Source organism: Phyllostomus discolor, chromosome 14, assembly GCF_004126475.2.
Source record: "Phyllostomus discolor isolate MPI-MPIP mPhyDis1 chromosome 14, mPhyDis1.pri.v3, whole genome shotgun sequence".
NCBI classification, from domain to species: Eukaryota; Metazoa; Chordata; class Mammalia; order Chiroptera; family Phyllostomidae; genus Phyllostomus; species Phyllostomus discolor.
The window spans coordinates 27,091,214-27,112,296 of NC_040916.2; the positions used below are offsets into that span (position 1 = coordinate 27,091,214).

At 67.2% G+C, this 21,083-nt stretch overlaps 1 protein-coding gene across 7 annotated transcripts in view; it reads right to left on the minus strand.

The window, feature by feature from the left end:
* The window catches only part of LOC114489426 (nitric oxide synthase 1 adaptor protein), a 71,257-nt gene extending 52,978 nt beyond the window's left edge, over positions 1 to 18,279 (minus strand). For 3 of the 7 annotated variants that reach the window (XM_036015163.1, XM_036015161.1, XM_036015159.1), the window contains exon 1: positions 18,075 to 18,278. In XM_036015163.1, the coding sequence (XP_035871056.1) occupies positions 18,075 to 18,179 (105 nt within the window). In that variant the 5' untranslated portion in view covers positions 18,180 to 18,278. Of the gene's footprint in view, positions 1 to 18,074 lie in introns of all 7 variants that reach the window. The other 4 variants (XM_036015160.1, XM_028503396.2, XM_036015162.1 and 1 more) reach the window with 3 other exon arrangements.
* Between the last annotated feature and the right edge of the window lie 2,804 nt (positions 18,280 to 21,083).

Consider the following 21,083-nt stretch of genomic DNA (forward strand, 5'->3'; position numbering starts at 1 on the left):
AGAAGCGGCGGCAGAGGACGGGCAGCCGGAGCGAACAAGACGCCGGGCACGGGCAGGCGGCGAGCTCTGCCCCAGCGAGCAGGAGGCCGGGCAGCGGCGTGGAGACCAGGAAGCCCGGGCCCGGGCCCCACGCCGCCCTCAGAGTCGCTCACTCGGCACCCGCGTCAGAGCACGCTTGTTCGGCAGCACCCTCTGCGCTGCTCCTACGTGACGAGCAGAGAACAGGCTGGAGTCACCGTCACGCACCCTGAGGCCCCACCCATGCGACGCTTCTCCCCCCTCCCACCGCACCTGGCCCCCAGGGAGGAGCCTACATCCCCTCCACTCCTCTCCGTCAGGGCCGCGTGTGCACCGATGGGACCCAGGGGACAGGAGACGACCCCACGTGGCATCCCCCTCCCCCACCAGTCTCCGCAGAGGTCAACCTCCCGCCGTGAGTGGCCAACCCCTGCCTGGGGGTCCTGTGGGACGCACCCTCTCCCCAACGAGCGCCATGTGCCCAGAGCGTCTGGGCCCCGCTCTCCGCCGCAGGGAGCTGTGCGCGCACCCAGAGTGCACCTAGACGTGCTCCGTCAGGGCCAGGGCCTCCCCCACCCAGGGCTGTGCCGTGACCCCCCCAACACCCACCCCGGCCCCAGGAGCAGACGGTCTGGGCCGACCCCGGCATGCACGCCCCGAGGTCAGCGTGTCTGGGACACACACGTGCCACTGCACCAAACCCCACGTCTCCGCAGTCACCGACCCGGTGCGGCAGCTGATCCTCGGAGCGCCCTCACTGGCTGCCGCGCGGGTCTGGCAGGGCCCCGGAGACCGAGCAGACGGCACCCCCACCTCAGCCACCGGGGAGCCGCCGGGGAGCTGGCCCGCCGCCAGGGTCAGAGGCCTGGGAGCCCGACGCTCTGCCAGGGCCCTCCCGGCCCTCCTCATCTCGGTCACGACCGGAAGACACGCCAGCAGCTCCAGTGGAGCCCGGGACGGCCCCCAGAGAGGGCTGCCCCACCTACCCCGAGGTCGGCCGGCAGCAGCTGGGTCACACCTCGCAGCTCCGAGCAGCGGCTGACGCCCCGGGGCATGTCCCGGAGGGCACAGCTCTCTGGGCCAGCCCGGCGACCAGCCCGTCAACCAGTCTGTCGCCACGGGGCGTCGCGGCTGAGCTGCGGCTGGCCTGGCCACCTCCACGGCTACGGAGCGAAGACCCCGACCTCTCTGCGGGGCCCCCGCGTGTCCCGCGGGGACTGGGGGCCCGGAGGGGGGGTGCCCCCGCAGAGCCCCTGCGAGCTCTCACGGCCCAAAGCTGCACCGCTCTCGTCGTCCCCTCGCACGCTGGCCCTCTCCGTCACAGCTCACTTCACTGTTGTTGTTTTTAATGCTCAACCGAGAACGCTTTCCCATCGCTTCCAGAGGGAAGGGAAAGGAGAGAGGGGGCGTCAGTCAGCTGCCTCCAGCTCACGCCAGGACGGGGGCCAAACCCCCACCCAGGCACGTGCCCTGCCGGGAACCCAACCTGCGACCTCTCGGCTGCAGGGCGGCACACCGACCACAGGGGCTGCCGGGCCGGGGCGTGCAGGTCGGCCCCTCACGGGCGGACCTGGCCCTGGGCAGACCAGCAGCGCTGACCTGCCGCATGCGCCCTCTCCCTCTCCAGTGCGCCCGCTCCCCCCAGGCCTCCCTTCGGGCCCCAGCCCAGGTGGGGCGGGCGGGGCGGGCTGCAGGAGGAGGGGCTCGGTCACCAGGGCGCTGGAGCACCCAACTCCCCAGGCCGGGTGCAAACGGGACGGGTCACAGAGGCGATGCTGTCCTTTGACCCGTCAGCCTGGCTGGGCCCAGGCCGCAGTCCCTCAGACGCGAATCCAGGCGTCGCTGTGACAGTGGACGGACCCTGCAGCCCTCAGGTGGACAGTAACAAAACGTCTCAGTGGCCGGGGGAGAGGGGGCACCAGCACGCCGCCACCCAGGACAGGTGCTCTGCACACCTGCGGCCCGGCAACTCTACAGAGCCCACGGGACCAGCCCACCTGATGTGACCCAAGGCTACGCCACGGCACCCTGCAGCCAGGCACTGTCGGGCCCGAGGCCCCACCGCTGACCCTGAGCGTGGCACCTGGCTTGCGGCAGAGCTCAGGACGAGCCCGGGAGGGCAGCAGTGACACCGTGCCCACGAGCCCCTCCCGCCTGAGGCTCCCCACAGAGCGTCTGCCGGGGGCACACCCTCCACCAGAACAGCTCCGAGAGTGACACGGGGGGCTCTGGGTCCCAGGAAACTGCCTCCCACTGGCCAAGGCACGCCACAACCCTGAGTGGCAGGAGGCCGCTTCCCTGCCGGCAAGGGGACACAGAAATAACCCTCAAATGAAGGCTCTGAGGACCAGACACGGTCATTACAGCGTCTGAGAAGCTGCAGGAGCAAATAGGCCGGCTGGGGATCGGACTGCAAGGCACGCGGGGGATGCCACGGAACGTGTGCCTCTCCCCCACGGCCATCTCTCCCTGAGGGCAGAGCGCACCTTCCCAGGGCGCCCCTCACGTGACGTCCCCGCCACGGCTGTAAGGGCGCAGGTGAGCGTGGGAGAGAGAAGCAGAGCGAGGACCCGGCTCCCCCAGGACCATTTCTCCGGGAAGCCCGCGCCCTCCTCCTCGGAGGCGCCGTGCACTGCGCGGTGTTCAACGACGGACGCACAGGGTTTCAGCGTGCTCCCCTTTTCGAGTGCGGGTCCCGTTTCTCCAGAGAGACACGTGCAGTGCATGCGTGTGCAGTGGCACGGGCCACGGGCCAGGTGCGGGAGCGCGGGTGCGGGAGCGCGGGTGCGGGAGCGCGGGTGTGGGGGCACAGGTGCGGGAGCGCGGGTGCGGGAGCGCGGGTGCGGGAGTGCGGGTGTGGGGGCACAGGTGTGGGAGCGCGGGTGTGGGAGCGCGGGTGTGGGGGCACAGGTGTGGGAGCACGGGTGTGGGAGCACGGGTGTGGGGGCACGGGTGTGGGAGCGCGGGTGTGGGGGCACAGGTGCAGGAGCACGGGTGCGGGGGGGCCGTGCGGGTTGCGCGGGTGCGGGGGCGGGTGCGGGGGGGCGCGGGGTGCGGGAAGCGAGGGTGCGGGGTGCTCCGGTGCGGGAGCGTCGGGTGCGGGGGGGCGCGGGTGCGGGAGCGCGGGTGCGGGGCGCGGTGCGGGAGCCGGCGGGTGGCGGGGGCCGGCGGGTGCGGGGGGCGTCGGGTGCGGGGGGCTCTGGTGCCGGTGTGCCTCCGGTGGCGGGAGCGCGGGTGCGGGGCGCGGGTGCAGTGGGCGCGGGTGCGGGATCGTCGGGTGCGGGAGCGCGGGTGCGGGGGCACAGGTGCATGGATGCGCGGGTGCTCGGGAGCGCGGGTGCGGGAGCGCGGGTGCGGGAGCACAGGTGCGGGGGCCACTGTGCCCTCAGCAGCAGAAACGAGGCCCCTGGACGGAGCGTCGGCCGAGGTGAGCGCGCGTCAGCCCGCCGTAAACCTCGTCCGGAGCGGCCCAGAGCGCTCGGAGAGACGCCCCCTGTGCGTGGAAGTGTCAGGGCCTCCAGGCGAGGCCCCCGGGGCCGGGGGAGCTCTGCTGCTGCGATGAGTCCGGCTCCACACGGCCCCACCCCCTGCGCCCCCACTTCAAGAAAACCCACCGGCTGAAACGCCCACGTCTTGAAACAAAAGCCTGGACACCCTGCAATTCACTCCACGACCGGCGTCCCCCCAGGACAGCCGTCTGATCGCTCCACGCTCGCCCCACACGGCGAGGACCCTCCCGGGTGGGCGGCCCCACCCACCCCACCCACCCCACCCTCCGCTGGGTCGGCGACGGCGGGAACGAGAGGGTGCCGAGTCTCTGCACCTCAGTCCCTCGACCGTAAGGCGAGGAGCTGGCTTAGAACCTGCACCTCAGTGGCCCTGACCCTGTCTCCCCTTCCCATTCCGGCCACAGACAAACTGGACAGCAAAACTGAAACCTCGCAGACAGCACCCAGCAGAGCATAGCGACGAGGCAGCCCCGCAGCCAGACACACTCGAGGGGCACACCCCCCCACAGCCAGCCCGAGGCTGGCGTTCCTGCGGAGCAAGCTTCCAGGCCCAGGCCTACCCTGAAGGAGAGGCCGGAGGACTGCAGCCCCCAGAGCACACGCTGGGGCGGCAGGGAGTGGCGGGGAGCCCAGGGGAACTCGGGCCTCGGGGGCCGTGGGGCAGACACCAGCCCCTGGGCTCTCAGGCGGGGGAGGCCATGGGGTGGCGCGCCGTGCGGCAGGAGACAGAGGAGAGAGATGATGATTCGGGTGCAGGGCGAGGGGGACAGCCGCTCTCTTCTCACCTAGCGAGGACGGCAGAGAGGCTCTGTGAGGTTAGAAATGCCACCCAACTCACCGTCCCTTACGAGTGCAGGGACAGAGGCTCACAGAAGCCGACACCAGGGAAGTGTCAAGGTCAAATCCACCGGCGATGTCACAAGAGAGAGACCAGAGGCAAAGGAGCATCTCTGGGGACGTGTGGCAATGAAGCCAAAGACACAGACTCCACATCAGATAAAAACATAAATGCATAAATCAGCCCCCCACACTTTAAATTATGCAAGACACGAAGGGGTAAGTTAGAATCACGGAAGTTCAAAAACAGAGGACGAGGACTCAGGGGGAAAAGCCAGAAGAAAATCACTTTGGAAACGAACACCAGCTGGCACAAATGCGGGAGGGAGCAGCCCTCACATGCAGCTCAGAGTCGGGAGGACTGCAGCTCGGACAGACGGGAGATGCAGGGGGGACCCCCGGGCCGAGGGGACGACCCCCGAAGGCAGGGAGGCGGCGCTCACGCCCGATGGAGGGGCTCTTGGAAAACCCACCGCCCTAGACTCGGTCACACGTGACGACACGTCGCGGCAGGGCAGCTCTGGCTCCAGGGGGGACGTCACCAGGGTGGGGGGGGCACCGCACGGCTCTCGGGCCTCAGCCTCCACACTCCCCAGCCCCCCTGCTGCTGGGGTGCCACCCCTCCAACCGTGCCCCTGGCGTCCCCTGCAGGGCTTGGCACTGGAGACCCACAAAAAGGACTCTGGCCTAAAATCGGACCTGTGCATCGGGGCCTCGCACGGACACCCCAGTTCTGAGCACCTCCACCCTCCCAGCTGCAGGCTGCACTCACCCAGAAGCCGGGACGGGGACAGGGTGGGGCCCCCAGCCCGGCCCGCGGGAGAAGGACACAGGGACCCGGCACGTGTGCCTCTAAGTCCTCCGGTGGCCCCGATGAGTGCTGGGCTGCAGTGGAAGTCAGCAGAAGCTGGGGGTCTGACCCCGGGACACCGGGTGTGGGTCACTCCCTGAAAGGCTGAGGCCCTGGCCCCGGGGGAGCCCGGCCCCTTCCCGCCCGCCCGCACGCCCACAGAAACTAGGCCGCAGCCCCGTCCTCTCCGCCCGTGCCTGTCTGTGGGGTCCGACCCTGCGGGACTCTGCTGCTTTTCAAAACGCTTCTCTTCCGGCTGCAATACAGAAACGTGGATGACAAATTCTTAAAGAGCTTTTCCACAGAGCAGCGAAAGGTGTAAACACCGGAGAACGGAAGGCAGCAGGGAGTGAAGTATGCGGCTCAGGGAGGAGGGGCCCGGGCCCCCGCCCGGCCCCCCGGGACACCCAAGGGTTGGTCCCGGCTGGCTGTCCCCGCACATCCGCCAGCCAGCGCGGGGACTAAGTGACGGGGACGTGGCTTCCCTGGGGACGGGGTGGTCTGCAGGGGATAGGGAAGAAGAGACAGAGTCAGGGCCACTGAGGTGCAGCTTCTAAGCCAGCTCCTCGCCTCATGGACGAGGGACTCAGGTGCAGAGACTTGGCACCCACTGGTTCCTGCCGTCGCCGACCTGGCGGAGGACGGCATGGGTGGGGCCGCCCGCCTCGGACAGTCCTTGCCTCGCTCCAGCCTCGGGCCCAGGGGCTCCCTGCCGAGCACAGGGCCCACCGACTGCAGGAGGAGAGAGGGACAGCTGCCCGCCCTCCCCCTCCCCCGTGGCGTGGGCAGGGCAGCGACTCCCCCGGCACAGGAGCTGAGTCAGCCGCCTGGGTGCGTTTCCGACATATTTCTCAGGAAAAACAGCCTCAAGCTGTTTTCTCCCCCCAAATGGAAAGAGGAAACAGACACTCACTAAGAGCCATCTCAGCCGCGAGCACCTGACACCCACAAGACCCTCCGGGGACCGACCCCGGGCTCCTGGGCTCCCAGCCTCCGCGGGCCCCACCACACCCCCGCTCAGCAGCCACGGGTGCCGGCCTCTGCCAGGGCCGCAGGGAGCCCCGACGTGCAGCCGCCGGGCGGGGCCTGTGCACACACAGTCCCGCGGCGCAAACCAGACGGGGCCTCGCTGTCAGGGGAGGGGACGCACGCCGACTTGGGGGACGGGCAGAAACGAGTCCTGGGCCACCTCGCCCCGGGAGACGAGTGTGGAGCCAACACAGACGTTCCAGCCGGCAGTCTGGGGGCAGCTGCGGCCTGGACAGGGAAAAGGAGGCCGGCACCGGGACCGGCTCCGCCGTCTTGCAAGGGACTGGCCGGGAGGGCAGAGTCACCACACACCGCATCTTCTCCACAAAAACCGCCCTGTGAAATACAGCTGAGAGGGGGCCCACGGCACGGCCTGAGGACCAGTGGGCCGGGCGGGAGCGGCACAGCGACCGCCCTGGAAAGCCCCGTGCTGGGGGCCCCAGTCCTGGGGGGGCCCCAGTCCTGGGCGGGCCCCGCGTGAACACAGTGAGGGCGAGGCCACAGGTGTGCAGTGACGGCCGTGTTCGCTGGAGACCAATGACACACCTGCACCACACCCAGGAAGCGCGAAGGTGACCCCGACCTGCTGCCCCCGGAAGGCTCTCCCCGGCCAGCGGGCACCGAGCGGGGGAGGGGCTGAAGACGCAGGGACCGCCCCACGGGCAGGAGAGCGTCCCCGGGAACCCAGGGGCGTGAAGGACGCTGCCGCCCAGGTCCCCGCAGGGGAGCACCTCTGAGGCCCGGCCCCAACCTGCCAGCGACCCGAGTCCCGGCCGGGACTTCGCACGCCAGCAGCCTCCACTGCGGAGCAGAGGCCAGGAGGGAGGCAGGGGCGTCCTGGGGGGGGCCGGTGGGACTGCCCACTGCGCTGAGCCCCCACGGTGCCCACGCAGCCCCTCCTGACCTCACAGAGGGGTCCCCTGTGGACACGGCCCTGTCCTCGTCGCTCCAGCTCAACAGGCCCTGGACGGCCACGTCCCGAACCCGGACACGGCGTCACTTACTGGGCCGCTCTGAACGGGGACAGCGGCCGGCGGGGCGTTAGGACCCAGTGCAGCCGAGGGCGGTGAGCAGAACCCAGGCCCAGGGCTGCAGACACCTCCGTGTCCGGGTGAGTGTCAACAACTCGCTCAGACAAAGGTCCCTGGGAAGCGGGGCTCCAGTTCGGCACGTTTTCCTCTGTCCCTGCCCCCCAAGCACAGCCCGGCCCCACCCGCCTCCCAGTCATTTCCCTCCACCCACCCCTTCCTGCCCCACCCCCGCCTCCGCACCCCCGTCCTGGCTCAGGCTCACACCTGGACTTGGGCACCACTGCATACGTGTACGAGGAGTGACTCGTGTGCACGCACCTGTGCTACGTACATGTACACCTGGCACACGATTCCCACATACATATGTTATGTAAGTAGGCACGCACACACACACACACACACACACACACACACACCAAACACACGACTGCACGTGCACACTGCACAAGCACAGTCCCATCAGCTGCTGGGAACACCCGCTCCCTCCCCAGCGTTTACGAGACGAGGCCCCTCTCCGAAGCCGGGCACCTCCAGCCTCCGGGGGCACCGTCTTCCGGCCTCCCTCTCACGCCTCCACCAGCCATGGTGGTCTTCCCACCCCTGGTTGGCAGGAGTGACCTCAGCCCACACAGAAAGCCCGCTCCCCGCCAGGGGCCAGCTCCAGCCTTTCCCTCCCTCCCTCCCCAAAGAGCCGCCGCCCCCTTCCCCGCTCACACCCCAGCTGTCCACACCGAGACGAGCCTGCACCCCTCGGCCACTCCAGAAGGGACACGGCCCCCCGTGGCAGCCCCCCTCCCTGCCCCGAGGGTGGGAGCTTCCTGGACAGCCTCACAACGCCTGTCACGGCCCACTCCCCAGAGCACTGCGACAGACACCCTGTTACACCTCGGGGCTCACCCCTTGGTGCCCCTGCGAGACCCCTGCTAAAGTCGCAGACTAAGCACCAACAGCAGCTGCCTCCACACACTGGCCTGGGAAGAAGGTCAACAGGTGACCGCCGCCCCATCACAGCTGCACCCCACGAGCACTCGTGGGACCAGAATTTGGGGCGCACAGTTGCACCCCATGAGCATGCGTGTGATGAGAGGTCAGGCAACATCTCCGTGTAAAAAAAAAACCAAAAAAAAAAACAAGGGCCAGTCCCAGCACCAAAGCCCAGGTCCCAGCCCGCCCCGGAGCTGGGCACGGGGTGGCCTTGGCGAAGCCCCTGAGGACTCAGCCTCCACCCCGCAGCAGCCGGCGGAGAAGCCGAAGTTTCCGCCACGCCCAGCAGGAGGCTCACCGCGTGCTCCCGCTGCGCACCTGCGGGACCCCACCGCCGCCGCCGCCGCCGCCCGTTTGATGGCCTCCCAGCCCCCCGCCCCCGCCTCTCCGGGCCGTGAACACCACGGATGCCTCCCGCGGGATCGGGGTGCTCCTGCACCCGTACTTGGGGTCGTGGGTTCGGGAAACGGCAGTGAGACTGGGCACCGGCTGCGTGGAGAGAAAAACACGCGGGACGCGTCTACGGCAGGGAGCACCAGCGACCAGAGCCGGTGAGGGAGCCCGGGGCCACACCCCGAGCCGGCGGGGCCTCCCCCGAGCCGGGTGAGCCCGGTCCCGCGGGCTCCGCCCCGCGCTGACCACGTGGCCTCGAGTGGAAATGGCGCGCGCCGCAGCTCCCGGGAGACGGGCCGACACCCCCTCGCGGCTCCCCGCGCCAGCGCGGCCGCTCCGAGTGCCGCGCGCGCGTCGCAAGCCTCCGGAGAAGGTCGGAGGGGCAGCGGCCGGCCAGCCGGGACCCCAGCGCCGCGGCCGAGTGCTCGTCCGCCTCGGCGGCTGCAGAGGCCCGAGACCCAGGAACGCGGACGCGCGGAGCCCCGGGAGGGGCCAGCGGTCTCCAGCCCGAGGCCCGGGAGGGGCGGCCTCCGCGGCAGCGCAGCGCTGGGCGCCGACACCCCCAACTGCAGCCGGACCCCGGGGAAACCGGCCCCCCGACCCCGTCGTCGCGCTGGACGGACGCTGCCCCCGCCCCCGCCGGCGGCGGCGCGGACGGCTGCCCTACGCACCGCCGCACGGCGTCCTTCCCCCGGGCGGGGGTGTCAGAGGAGGCCCGGCCGAGCGTCAGGGCGCCAGCGGCCAACAGGAACCGGGCGGAGCGCCGCGGGCCACGCGGTGAGTGGAGGGATGAGGCGGAGCGCCCCGGACCACGTGAGCAGAGGAACGAGGCAGAGCACCGCGGGCCACGTGAGCAGAGGAATGCGGTGGAGCACTGCGGGCCACGTGAGTGGAGGGATGAGGCGGAGCACTGCGGGCCACGTGAGTGGAGGAACGAGGCAGAGCACCGCGGGCCACGTGAGTGGAGGAATGTGGCGGAGCACTGTGGACCATGGGAGTGGAGGGATGAGGTGGAGGCCCCTGGGCCACGTGAGCGGAGGAACGGGGCGGAGCGCCGCAGGCCACGTGATTGGAGGAATGTGGCGGAGCACTGCGGGCCACGTGAGTGGAGGGATGAGGTGGAGGCCCCTGGGCCACGTGAGCGGAGGAACGGGGCGGAGCGCCGCAGGCCACGTGATTGGAGGAATGTGGCGGAGCACTGCGGGCCACGTGAGTGGAGGGATGAGGTGGAGGCCCCTGGGCCACGTGAGCGGAGGAACGAGGCGGAGCGCCGCAGGCCACGTGAGTGGAGGGATGAGGCGGAGGCCCCTGGGCCACGTGAGCGGAGGAACGAGGCGGAGCACCGCAGGCCACGTGAGTGGGGGCGATGAGTCGGAGGCCCCTGGGCCACGTGAGCGGAGGAACGAGGCGGAGCGCCGCAGGCCACGTGAGCGGAGGAACGAGGCGGAGCGCCGCAGGCCACGTGAGTGGAGGGATGAGGCGGAGGCCCCTGGGCCACGTGAGCGGAGGAACGGCGGAGCGCCGCGGGCCACGTGAGCGGAGGAACAAGGCGGAGCACCTCGGGCCACGTGAGCGGAGGAACGGAGGCGGAGCACCACAGGCCACAGGGGCGGAGGGGTGAGGCGGAGGCCCCTGGGCCACGTGAGCCGGGAACCAGGCAGAGCTCCGCGGGCCACGTGAGTGGCGGGAACCGGGCAGAGCCCCCTGGGCCGCGCGAGCGGAGGGCCCGAGGCCCACCTGGCAGCCCCGGAGTGGCACCCACCGAGGCCACTGAGCGGCCTAGGCCACCAGCCCCACCCGCCAGCGGCGCAGCAGCCCCGCGCCCCCGGGGCCCTGGCAGGGGCGTCTCCCCGAAGGAGAACACCGAAGCTCGGGACTCCCCTAGCCTCCCGCTCCGACGCCCAGGGCGCGGTGACAAAGCCCCCTCCCCCCCCCGGGAACCAGGACGGTGTCGCCGGGAGCGGGGAACGGCGGCGCCAGCGCCCAGAGGGCAGGTGTGCCCCAGGCACCCGACACGGACGTGAACGCCCGCGGCGCACAGACGCTGCTTCCACCCGCCGCCGCGGTCGGGCAGCCGGCTCCCAGCACTCGGCCGCGCGGTGGCTCCCCAGGTTGGGCGCCAGAGTCGCCGCACGTGGACGGGGGCGGGCGGCGCTGGCCGGTCCGGGAGGTTCTGACGGACACCCCGCGGGAGAGCAGCGGGCCCCCTCATCCGAGGGGTCTGCGGGGCACCCCCTCCCGTGAGGAGGCTGCAAGGCGCTCCCCTGAACGAGGAAAAAGCTATGTGGAAGCGGCCTGGAAGCAAGAGGGGCAGTTTCCATCATGGTGAGAAACGAGGTTCGGCCGCCCAGGGGACCCTGGTGTGGAGGGTGCAAGGCGTGCAACCGGCCGCCAAGGTGAAGGGCAGAAGACACGGGGCCTTGGGGGCCAGGTCCAAATGCGGCTCCGGGACGGTGCGCGGGGCAGAGGCGCGGAGCGAGGAAACCCGCCACCTGCCGCTCGGCCCACGGGAGGCGTTGACCTTCCCGGCGTCGGAAACAGAAAATGCCTCCGTGTGAGCTCCCTTCCCGTGCACGGAGCCCGGACCAGAAAGGGAAGCGGCCGTGCCCCAGGGAGGAGGCACGCAGCCAAGGAGCCTTCCCGCCACGCTGCGGGCAGCGGGTTTCCCAGCACAAGGCCGCACCTCGGGCTGCAGGTTCCTGGCATGTGCACGGACCACCCTGGGGGGCCCTGAGCACAGAGCTGGTCCCAGGAGCGGGGGGGGGGGGGGGGGGGGGTTGGGGCTGCGGGGGAAGATACTGAGGGAAGAGGACCCTGGCCCACCGCCCGACGTGTGCAGACTGGGAGGCCCCGAGCAGGGGCCCCACTTCCGCACCTACAGCCCTGCCGCTGGACCCGGTTGGAACCAGCCAGTGCCTGGTCCCAGGCGGAACTGCAGCGGGAGGGGCTGAGACCCCCACCTTGAGGAGACCGCTTGCCCGTCCCATCCAGCCTGGGAAGATGTGCCTCAGTTTCCTCGCCCGCACCGTGAGAACAACGCCCACCCCGAGGGGGCCACCGCCAAGGCTAAACTAGCTGACCCGCGGAGCCCCGCACGGAGCGCGTGGCGAGTGCCTGGTAGACGTCAGCTCTCGGGCTTGTCAAAGACACTGGCCCGCTGTCACCAACGCCCCGGCCACGCTGCCGGGGTCTGACCGGGGTCCTGTCCATCACCACCTGTGCGGCGGGGGGTCCCCCACCTTTCTGTGCAGCAGCTGCGCCCCGTGAGGCTCAGTCTCTGCTGCTGGGAGGATTAATCACCTCATTCACAGAGCGTGGCGTAGTGCCTGGAACGCGGTGAGTGCTTTTTGAGTGACGACGGTGACGATGATGTTCGTCTTCTCTGACGCGGACGGCACGGGGCAGGCGTGTGGGGGCCCCCCGGCCTCAGGAGCAGGTTCCCCAGAACAGGAGACGAGCGGTGCCCGTGCCGGCATCGGAGAGCGGCACAGGACAGGGTGCGGGCAGCCTGCTCCCCACGGCGCTCACACCCACGGAGTTCGGCGCGTTCTGAATGCCTTCTGGGTGGCGCGTGCCCCCCTCCCAGCCACCACACCATGGGGGGGCCCCAGGCCTCGTCAGCTCTCCAGGCGCCCGTTTCCCCCGATTTCCTGACAGCACTGCAGCCCAGGGGTCGGGCGGGGGCAGCTCTGTCCCCGTTCTCCTGGACGGACGCCACGGTGAGCCCCACGCGTCTCCCTGAAACGCTGCAGAGAACCCCCAGAGGCGCACGCAGCGGACAGAGGAGGGACCCAGTGTGTCCCAGCACCCGGGCTCAGCACTTCCTGGAAGTGCCGTTTTAAGTAACATTCAGAGCAGCTGCTGCTGTGCTTGCAAGGAAACACGGTGCCCAATTTGAAAACTGAAAACGGAAATGTAAGCATCGCAAGGTATTCCTCATTCCCACGATGCACAGTCCCTTCTGCCCAAAGAAACGTTTACCCGAGGAATGCCAAGAGAGAGAGAGGGACGAAGGCGATGGGGCTGCGCCGGAGCTCCTTAACCCCCTTCTGCCCCTCCAAGGAGGCCGGCGGCTATCTGCCGTAACCCGCAGAGCAGGGCGCTGTCTGATCCCGAGTGGAGGGACCGAGCGGCACCGCAGCTGGGTGCTTCAGGCAGCACGTGCAAGGAGGACAGCCCGCTACAAGCCTCTGTCTTGCAAATGAGCAGAGGATCCCAATCCCAAGGTCAAAACCACGCATCTTCAGCTGCAGTGCGTGGGACTGAGGGACGGTGAGGACAGTGGCCGGTTCTGTGCCAGGCAGTGTGTCGGGCAGCCCCACGTGTAACTCACTTCCTCCGCTCTCCAGCCCTCCGAGGTGTGGGATGTTTGCATCGTCTTTCCACAGATGTCCGCAGGGCTCGAGCAGCCCACACGAGGACACACGGCGAAGGAGGGACAGGGCGGGGTCTGCGGCCACGCCGCGTGCAGTGCCCGGACCGTGCCGTGCTGGGCCGCCAGCCACGTTCAGGTCAGAAACACTGCGACGTGGCAGATTAGCAGAAAACAGGTGGAGGGAAGGGACCACTTCACCAACAGGATGGCAGCAAGGTTGAAGGTGTGTCTTTACCTACAAACGACAATCAGCTACCGAAGTCGGCCACGTGTCCCACAATCAGAGACTCTGACTGCATTGCCTGTCTACCGCCGGGACTCCGTGTGTTCAGTGCTGGCACCCTCAGCACTGCCTTTGGGAGGTGGGAGCGGGTGCCCTGTGGGACACTGGGTGGGGCCTCTGGGGACTGAGCGGCACAGGCCTGAAGCCAGAGCAACGGCAGGCAGGAGACAGGAGCCAGCGGAAGCACCTCCCACCCTGGGTGACACAGGAGGGCCCAGCAGTCCTTGTTGGGAGTGTCTTGGAAATTATGCACATTCATTCAAAGTGCATTTTCTACACCGAAGTGCTGCACTCAGCCGAGAAGGGAACACCAGCGGCAAAGTGGCAGGGACCTGGCCACGACAGTGGGGGTGCAATCAGACTGGCAGGCGGCGTCCAGGTCACTGGGGACAGATGGGCGGGCCCAAGAGACAGGCGGGCGATTGCTGGGGCGTTTAGGGGCTGGTGAGCACTCCTGCCGGACGGACTGAGCGCAGGGGCAGTGAGGGGGGTGCTCAAAACCAGAGAGCCTTGAACGTCACGCTGAGGACTGGGGATCTAGAGGTTTCAAGGAGGAGAGCAACGTAATTATATTTCAGGAAAATTAACGGCAAAGTGGATCGGACGCCGGGGAGGCCTCCAAGGGCTCACTGAAATGTGTGTGCAACTGCCTGGCGGTGTGGCTGCGTCTGCTGCTTCCAGACTCCACACCAGCAGCAGCGCTTCCTCGGTGGACACAGGGCCTGGCGGCGGGGGCCAGGCCCCCCGAGGACACTCGGTGTCGACGCAGGGGGACGCCCGGGGAAGAGCGCAGGTGCCGTGGTCCGCGGGGACCCCGAGACAGCTCGCGTCTGCAGCGTCATTCGTCCCGTGCACGCTCGTCCGGTGGGACTGCCACGTGTCCCCTGCCCTGGAATCTGAGCGGGCCGACGCCCCGAGGCGCCCAACAGAATGCAGCAGCAGCAGAAGCAGTGACCCTGGGTCATGCTGGAGGCCGGGCCTCACGAGCTTCTGCCTTCGCCACCGCGAACACTGCCTCTCGGGAACCAGCTGCCCCGTGCCGGGGCCGTGAGGACGTGCGGCCGTGCGGGGGTGGCGGGTGGAAAGAACCGCCGCGGGGAGACCAGCCATGGGAATGGCGCCTCTGTGACCCTCTGGCGCAGCCCCCCTGCAGCTCGCTGCAGCCCCTGAGTGACCCAGGTGGGGGCACACCGGCGGCGCAGCCGAGGCGGGCCCAGCCCGAGTTCCGGGCCACGGGGCAGCAGCGGCTCATTACACAGGTGCCCGGTTACAGCCCCGGGCTGGGAGGTCACTGGTGCAGCAGCAGTCGGTGCCTGAACTCAGGCTGGAGGCACCCAGAGAGCGAGGGCGAATCCTGGCTCTGTTCTCACCAGGGTCTGTGACCTCGTGCCCGTGACCTATCCTCCCCCGCACCTGAGCCGCCGCCTCTGCACCACGAGGAGGCTCAGGTGCTTTCCACTTCCTGTCTGCGCTCTGCGGGCGCTAAGAGCCACCACCGGGGCAAAGTGCCGGGTGTGGACTGAACGAGGCCTCGCCGGGGACAGCCCGCAGCTCACAGCGAGAGCATCAGCCACCGTCACCAGGCTTTCATCAGCTCTGCAACTCCGGACAGGCTCGTCACTCCAAGCCCCATATTTTCATCGCGGAAACTCAGATGCCAGGAGTGCCTGTTTGCACACGAGGAGACCTCTGTGTGTGCAGGCCCCCGTGCAAGTCAGTAATCGCCTATGCGTGTAAGGCTCACAGCTCTCATGACCCTCGCACCGTCCTCACTCGGTGTCTCCTCCTCGCCCAGTGAGCAGAGGGTCTGCTGGTGGGTGGCGCTGGCCCCCGGGGAGGCACACCGAGACATGGAGGGGGCCACGTGACCCACCACAGCCGGGGAGCGGGGGCCTGTGTGGGCCACCCTGGGGAGCAGCTCCCAGTCCAAGGGGGGATCCGGGAACAGCCCAGCATGAAAAGTTGGGAAAATGTCTCACGGCAGAGTCTGAGGGGCCCGCAGCCGGAGGCAGCCCACCAGCGAGCTGTGAACCAGACCACTGCCCGGCGCAGGGCGTCAGGTGAGGCAGCAGCGGGTGCGGGAGTCTAAAGTTCCCGGTCCAGGTCCCGTCCCGCACTGCCGTGCACCGCGGTGCGGCCCCAAGCACCCCAGCATCCCTGGGGATCGGACACAAGGAGGCCCGCTCCAGGGAGGCGGTGAGAAGCACGCCAGGCCCTACAGGTGAAAAGCATCTAGGATTCTGCTCAGTAGCTGAATATGGTGGGTTTTTTAAGTGCCAGACCTCTGACATCTGGGTGCCCTTCAACCAAGCCACAACCTTTCAACCTCTGCAGAGCCCTGGAGACGAGAGGCAGCTATCCAGTCGCTCTCTCTGCGGGGACTCTGCCAGCCCTGGGGGGGAAGGCCCTGGCTGGCCCTCCAGGGGGACCTGTCAAGGCAGCAGCCACGCACTTAACGTCTCACAGCCGGTGCGTGGCCAAAACAAGCAGAGGTGCTGCACACTCAACCCCAACCGTGCAGCAACCGTGCAGCTTCGCAGGCACGGCCCAGGAGTGGGGGCGTGAAAACTGGGTGTGCTCAGGACAGAAGAGCTTCTGCTCCCCCCTCTGCATGGGTCTCAGCTGATGGGGGGTGCAGGTGCCCGGCATCAAGCCTTACGACCCAGGAGGTAGGACCCTGTCCTCGGAGCCCTGTCCCTCCTCCCCTGTCTCACCACACTCAGCTTCCTCCCTGCACTCAGCTCTGTGCTGGGAAACAGCCCCGACCCTCGGGGGCACCCCCTCCTCTTTTGGAGCATCGCTGGGTGGGAGCCCAGGGAAGTTGCCATGGAAACCACATCACGCAGCCCCCAGACATCGCTTAGAAAAGAAACCGGGAAAGGGAGGGCAAGGCCCAGCAAGTTGGAGGCAAGCCGCAGGCCCAGTAGTTCCCAAAGTCTGGACCCCGCCACCCGCATCAGAGCACAGGGGATGCCCCCTAACACCCACAGTCCTGGGCTCCCCCAGGAGTCATCAAGTCAGACTTGGAGGCTGCAAGAAGCGGACTTTTTAACGAGTTCATCCAGCGACTCTCATGCACTCCAGGCTTGGAGCCCGAGCGGGGATCTGGTGCGGGGACTGGGAGAAGGGAACGGAAAGGCTCAAAACGTTTTAAGTCTGATCTCGCTCCTCACCCTTCTTCTTGCAAAACAGAGCCCCGTGAACCCAACGAGACAGGAGCCAAGTTCCCAGTTAAGGTTCATCCAAGAAAATTAAGTTGTGATGGGAGTGGAAACATCATTTAAAATTAAAAAAAAAAAAAAAAAAAACCCTGCTCACCAAAGCAACAGGCCTGAACAAAAATTAACCCAAACATCCCTTCCTAGACCGACCAGATCTATTCTGAGAGAAGCAAGATAAGGCGCTGGCGGCAGCCCCACTCTGGTCCCAGCCACGGCAGTGATTCAGCTCCGCATTCCACCGCGGGGCTCCACGTCTGGGGGCAGGGGGTGTCCCTGCTCCACTGGCCAAGACGGTCGGGGGAAGGTCACTCGGGGGCAAAAGAAGAGGCAGGTCCCCAACACACGTGTCCAAGAGAAGGGGACAAATCTCAGCAGGACCGACGCCCCGGGGCCTGTGTCCATGCTCAGAAGAGGATTCACGGCTGCCACGAAGGGGCCACGTGACAGCCCAATCCCTGCCAACACCTGTACCTACACAGCCCTGCAGGGGAAGCAGGGAGTGCTGAGCAAAATCACCTCCACACGGAAAGTGCCACCTTTCCACAGGCGATGGGCACTCCTCCCCGGCGATGGGCAGCGGGAACCCCAGCTGCAACTTTAGAAACCAGAGCTCCTGGCTCTGAGAAACGCAGCATGGAGGGGAGGGGAGGTGGGGGGAGCTTATTCACACCTGAGTGTCCAGGACAGAGGCCGCCACCCACCCCGCCCCACGGAGGCCCGGGCTCGGGCCCCAGGCTGGGGATCTGGTCACCCCCCTAAGCTCTGCACCTGTGGCCGGCTCCCTGCGAGCTGCTGAGACTTAGCATTGTGCCAGGGAGCCAGCAGGAGGGGGCTCTCAGCCCGCCCCCTCCATGACTGCCGCTTGCAAAGGAGTCTTGGCCTCCCGGGCATGGGGAAGGGCGGACCGGGGCCTGGCTGCCTGGAGCCCGAAGCGCACCCTGTATTATTCTCCTCAACCCGGAAGCAGGTATTCCCCCTGCGAGGGACGTTCCCGAGAGCGCCTCTCCCGTGGGATCCCGGCAGGTAAATAACACCAGAGCTTCCCCGAACTGGTTCTAAGGGACCGGGTGTCCGGGCTGTGCTCACTGCGCCCCCGCCCAGGCTGTTGGGGCTATCTCCCCAGGACGGGGTCTGGAAATGCGGCCATCAGTGTTGGGCCAGCGAGGACAAGGGTCTGCAGGTGGGAGAGGGGAGCGGGGGTCTGCAGGTGGGCGGGAGGGGGGAGGGCCGGGGTCTGCAGGTGGGAGGGGGCGAAGGGGGGTCTGTAGGTAGGAGAGGAGGAGAGGGGTTCCTGCAGGTGGGAGGAGGGTGAGGGCGGGGGTCTGCGGGTGGGAGGGGCGGAGGGGGTCTGCAGGGGGGGGGTGGCGATACCGCCGCAACTTTGCCAGCACACCCCGATTCCGGGCAGCAGCCGCGGACTCCACACTCAGAGCTGCGCCCGCCGGCGCAGAGGCCCCCGGCCCGCCCGCCCCCGCCCCCGCCCCCCTCGGTCCGGGCTGGACCCCTCCGCCCGCCCGCACGCCGCCCGCGGCGGGCGCCCTCACCTTGGCCTCGAAGCAGATGCCGTGCTGGAAGGCGTCCTCGTTGTGCAGGGGGATCCGCAGGTCGTGCCCGTCGTCCACAAGGTTGTACTTGGTCTTGCTGGGCATGGCGAGCGCGGGCGGCGGGAAGGGGCGGCCGGACCCGGGGCGGAGGGCGGGCGCGCGGGCGGCGCGGGGGCCGGCGCGGCGCCGAGGCGGGCGGTGCTGCGGCCGCGCAGGTCCCGCCGCGGGGAGGCCGGACAGCGGGAGCAGGGCAGGCAGCCCGGGACCGGGAAGAAAAAAGCGGCGGCGGCGGCCGAGAGCGCCTGTCACGGAGACGCCGGCTCAGCGCGAGGCGGCTCCTCCTCCGGCTGCGAGGCTCCGCCCCCCGCGAGGCTCCGCCCCCCGCCGCCGCCGCAGCCCCGCCCGCCGCCGCCGAGGCCCGTCCCACAACCGCCGAGGCCCCGCCCCCAGCGTGGGCCGAGCCGGTGCGAGTCCCCGGAGCGCCCCCCCGCGGCCGGGCCCGGTCTCCTCCCCGCCCGGCGTCCGGGTCGCGGGAACCCGGGCGGGGCCTGCTTTTGTTTCCCTGTCGGTTCCGGGCGGGCGGGGCTGCTAGCGGCGGCGGCGCCCGGGCTTTTTGTTTTTGTTTTTGTAGCGGGGCAGGGGCGGTACTTGCTGTTTTGTTTGCACGTTCTACCGGGAAGGCCCCAGCCTGGTGGCCCAAAGGTACCCACCTCATACTTCCGAGCGGCTGCTCTCCCTGCTCGGAGAACCGAGGCGGTGCCCAAACCGGGCCTCTGTCGCGTGCTGTGTCCCCGTGAGCAGGGCTGCCTGGCTTGTGTCCTGGGGCGGGGCACGGAGACCGGGAGAAGCCACGGCGGTGTTCGGTCCTTCTCCCTGAAACGCCGTCTGTAACGGGGTACGGATGAAAAACGCCCGTTTCTGGCGGTGGATCCCGCAGTCCGTCTTGGGGAGAGCTGGAGCTCGATTTGCCCGTCGTTGAGAGGCCTGTGCGTGCCTCCCCTTCGCGTCCGAGTTTTTCCCGTGCCGACGGTGCAAATGAAGGGACCCAGCACTCAGCCAGCATCTGTCAGACCCCGTGGGCAGGGGGCAGGGCAGCTGTCACGGACAGGCTTAGTACCCCAAAGTCACCCAAAAAGCCACCAAACCAGCGCGAGCAGAGCCAGCCCGGCCCGAGGTCACGGAGGCGGAGTGGCCAGCTCCTTTGGGAAGTCACCACCTGAACCAGGGGCACAGCCGCCTGAGACAGCCTGCACAGCAGGAACCTCAGCTGCTTGTTGCGCAGACAAGGCTGGGAAACGTCCCAGGGGAAGCGCCTGCAAAGGGCATGTCTTCCCACACCATTTGCAACATGAATTTCTATAAAATGCACTAGCATCATCGTCATATTTCTCGTCTTGGAAACCCTTTTCACATGCTACCAACTCCCTGGCTGCTGGAATCACTGGTCCAGGTGCAGCATCCGCTCCGGCATCTCCCTGAATAAAAGCCAGCTGAGGGCTGGGGCAGGTTAACCATGTACGTTACGCTGGACAGACTTCATTTATCCCTCAGTATTAGTAAGAGCCAAAAATAATCGGCACTGAGGAAGCACGCCGCTAACCTTTTTATAAATACAGGACGTGAGTCTAATCAGGCTCGTTTGACTCTTTGAATGTCATCCCGGTTTTAACACGCATCGCAGGGCACTCTCCAAAACCTGGCGCCGGAGCGAAGTGTCCAGGCGAGACCGTGAATAACTACCTCGTTTACATCGAGCCCCCTCCCCCAGCCTAAAAATCCGCTGCCTCCTAACGGCCTTCATTCCCGGGACCGGATGACCGCAGCTGCAGACCTACAGCTGTGACCCACTGTTTTCCAACAGGACACAAAGGCTGGGCCCCCGAAGTATTTCAGGGTCTGGTATCTAGAGACTACGGCCGAGCACACATCCAATAATTCGTTATGGAATCAAGTGATAATTACAGCTAATGGTCGCTGTGTGACATGTGTCATCTCCGTTAACGGGCACAACAGCCCTAAGGCTAGCCCCATTCTGGAAGAAACGGCGGCACAGAGGCATCGCCTGGCTGGCCCAAGGTCACACGTTTAGAAAGGGGACGGAGCCGGCACTGGACTCCGGTTCCGACCAGAGGTGCTGCCGCCGTGGCCGGGGAAGGCTCAGGAGGCTTCTTGCTGCAGGCGAGACGCGCACGTGCTCTGCAGGTGTGTGCCGTTGCCAGGCTCGGTTAACCATCCCCCTTGGCCAAGACAGAATGTTCCAGAAGGAGAGGCCTGCTCTCCGCTCTGGCCTCTGCCAGCTCCAGTGTCGACTGCAGAGGCCCGGGACGACCTTCTGCCGGGAACAATGGGCATCCAGAGTCACTTCCTTCTGCAGCAGAGACTTCAGTCTTGTTTGTACACCTTGGAAGGGGCTGGCCGTTGGCTTCCACCCACGGCGTTTCCAGATCCACACAGGAGCGAATCGGGCGTCACTCCCTAACGGGGACGACAGGCGTGTGCCTCGCTCCCCAGAGCCTCCTGTGTTCTAGACTTGCATACGACACTCTTAATCTGGAGTGCACGTGAGTAAATGATAAACTGTCAAAGCATACCATATTTTGTTAGTTTTTATTAAAGTTTTGCTTAAAAGTGAATTCAGCCCTGGCTGGCATAGCTCAGTGGATTGAGCGCGGGCTGCGAACCAAAGTGTTGCAGGTTCGATTCCCAGCCAGGGCACATGCCTGGGTTGCAGGCCATGACCCCCAGCAACCGCACATTGATGTTTCTCTCTCTCTCTCTGTCTCCCTCCCTTCCCTCTCTAAAAATAAATAAAATATTTTTTAAAAAAAAGTGAATTCAAAAAAATCCTAAACACAGACTTTACAACTGGAAGTTATACAGTGACCTTCTAACCCAGCTCTTTCATTATAAAGACCAAAAAAATAAAAAAATAAAAAACCCAACAACTCAGAGAGGTTAAGTCCTTTTTCCGGTGGTCACTCCAGGCTCCAGCCCCGAGCTCAGAAACTC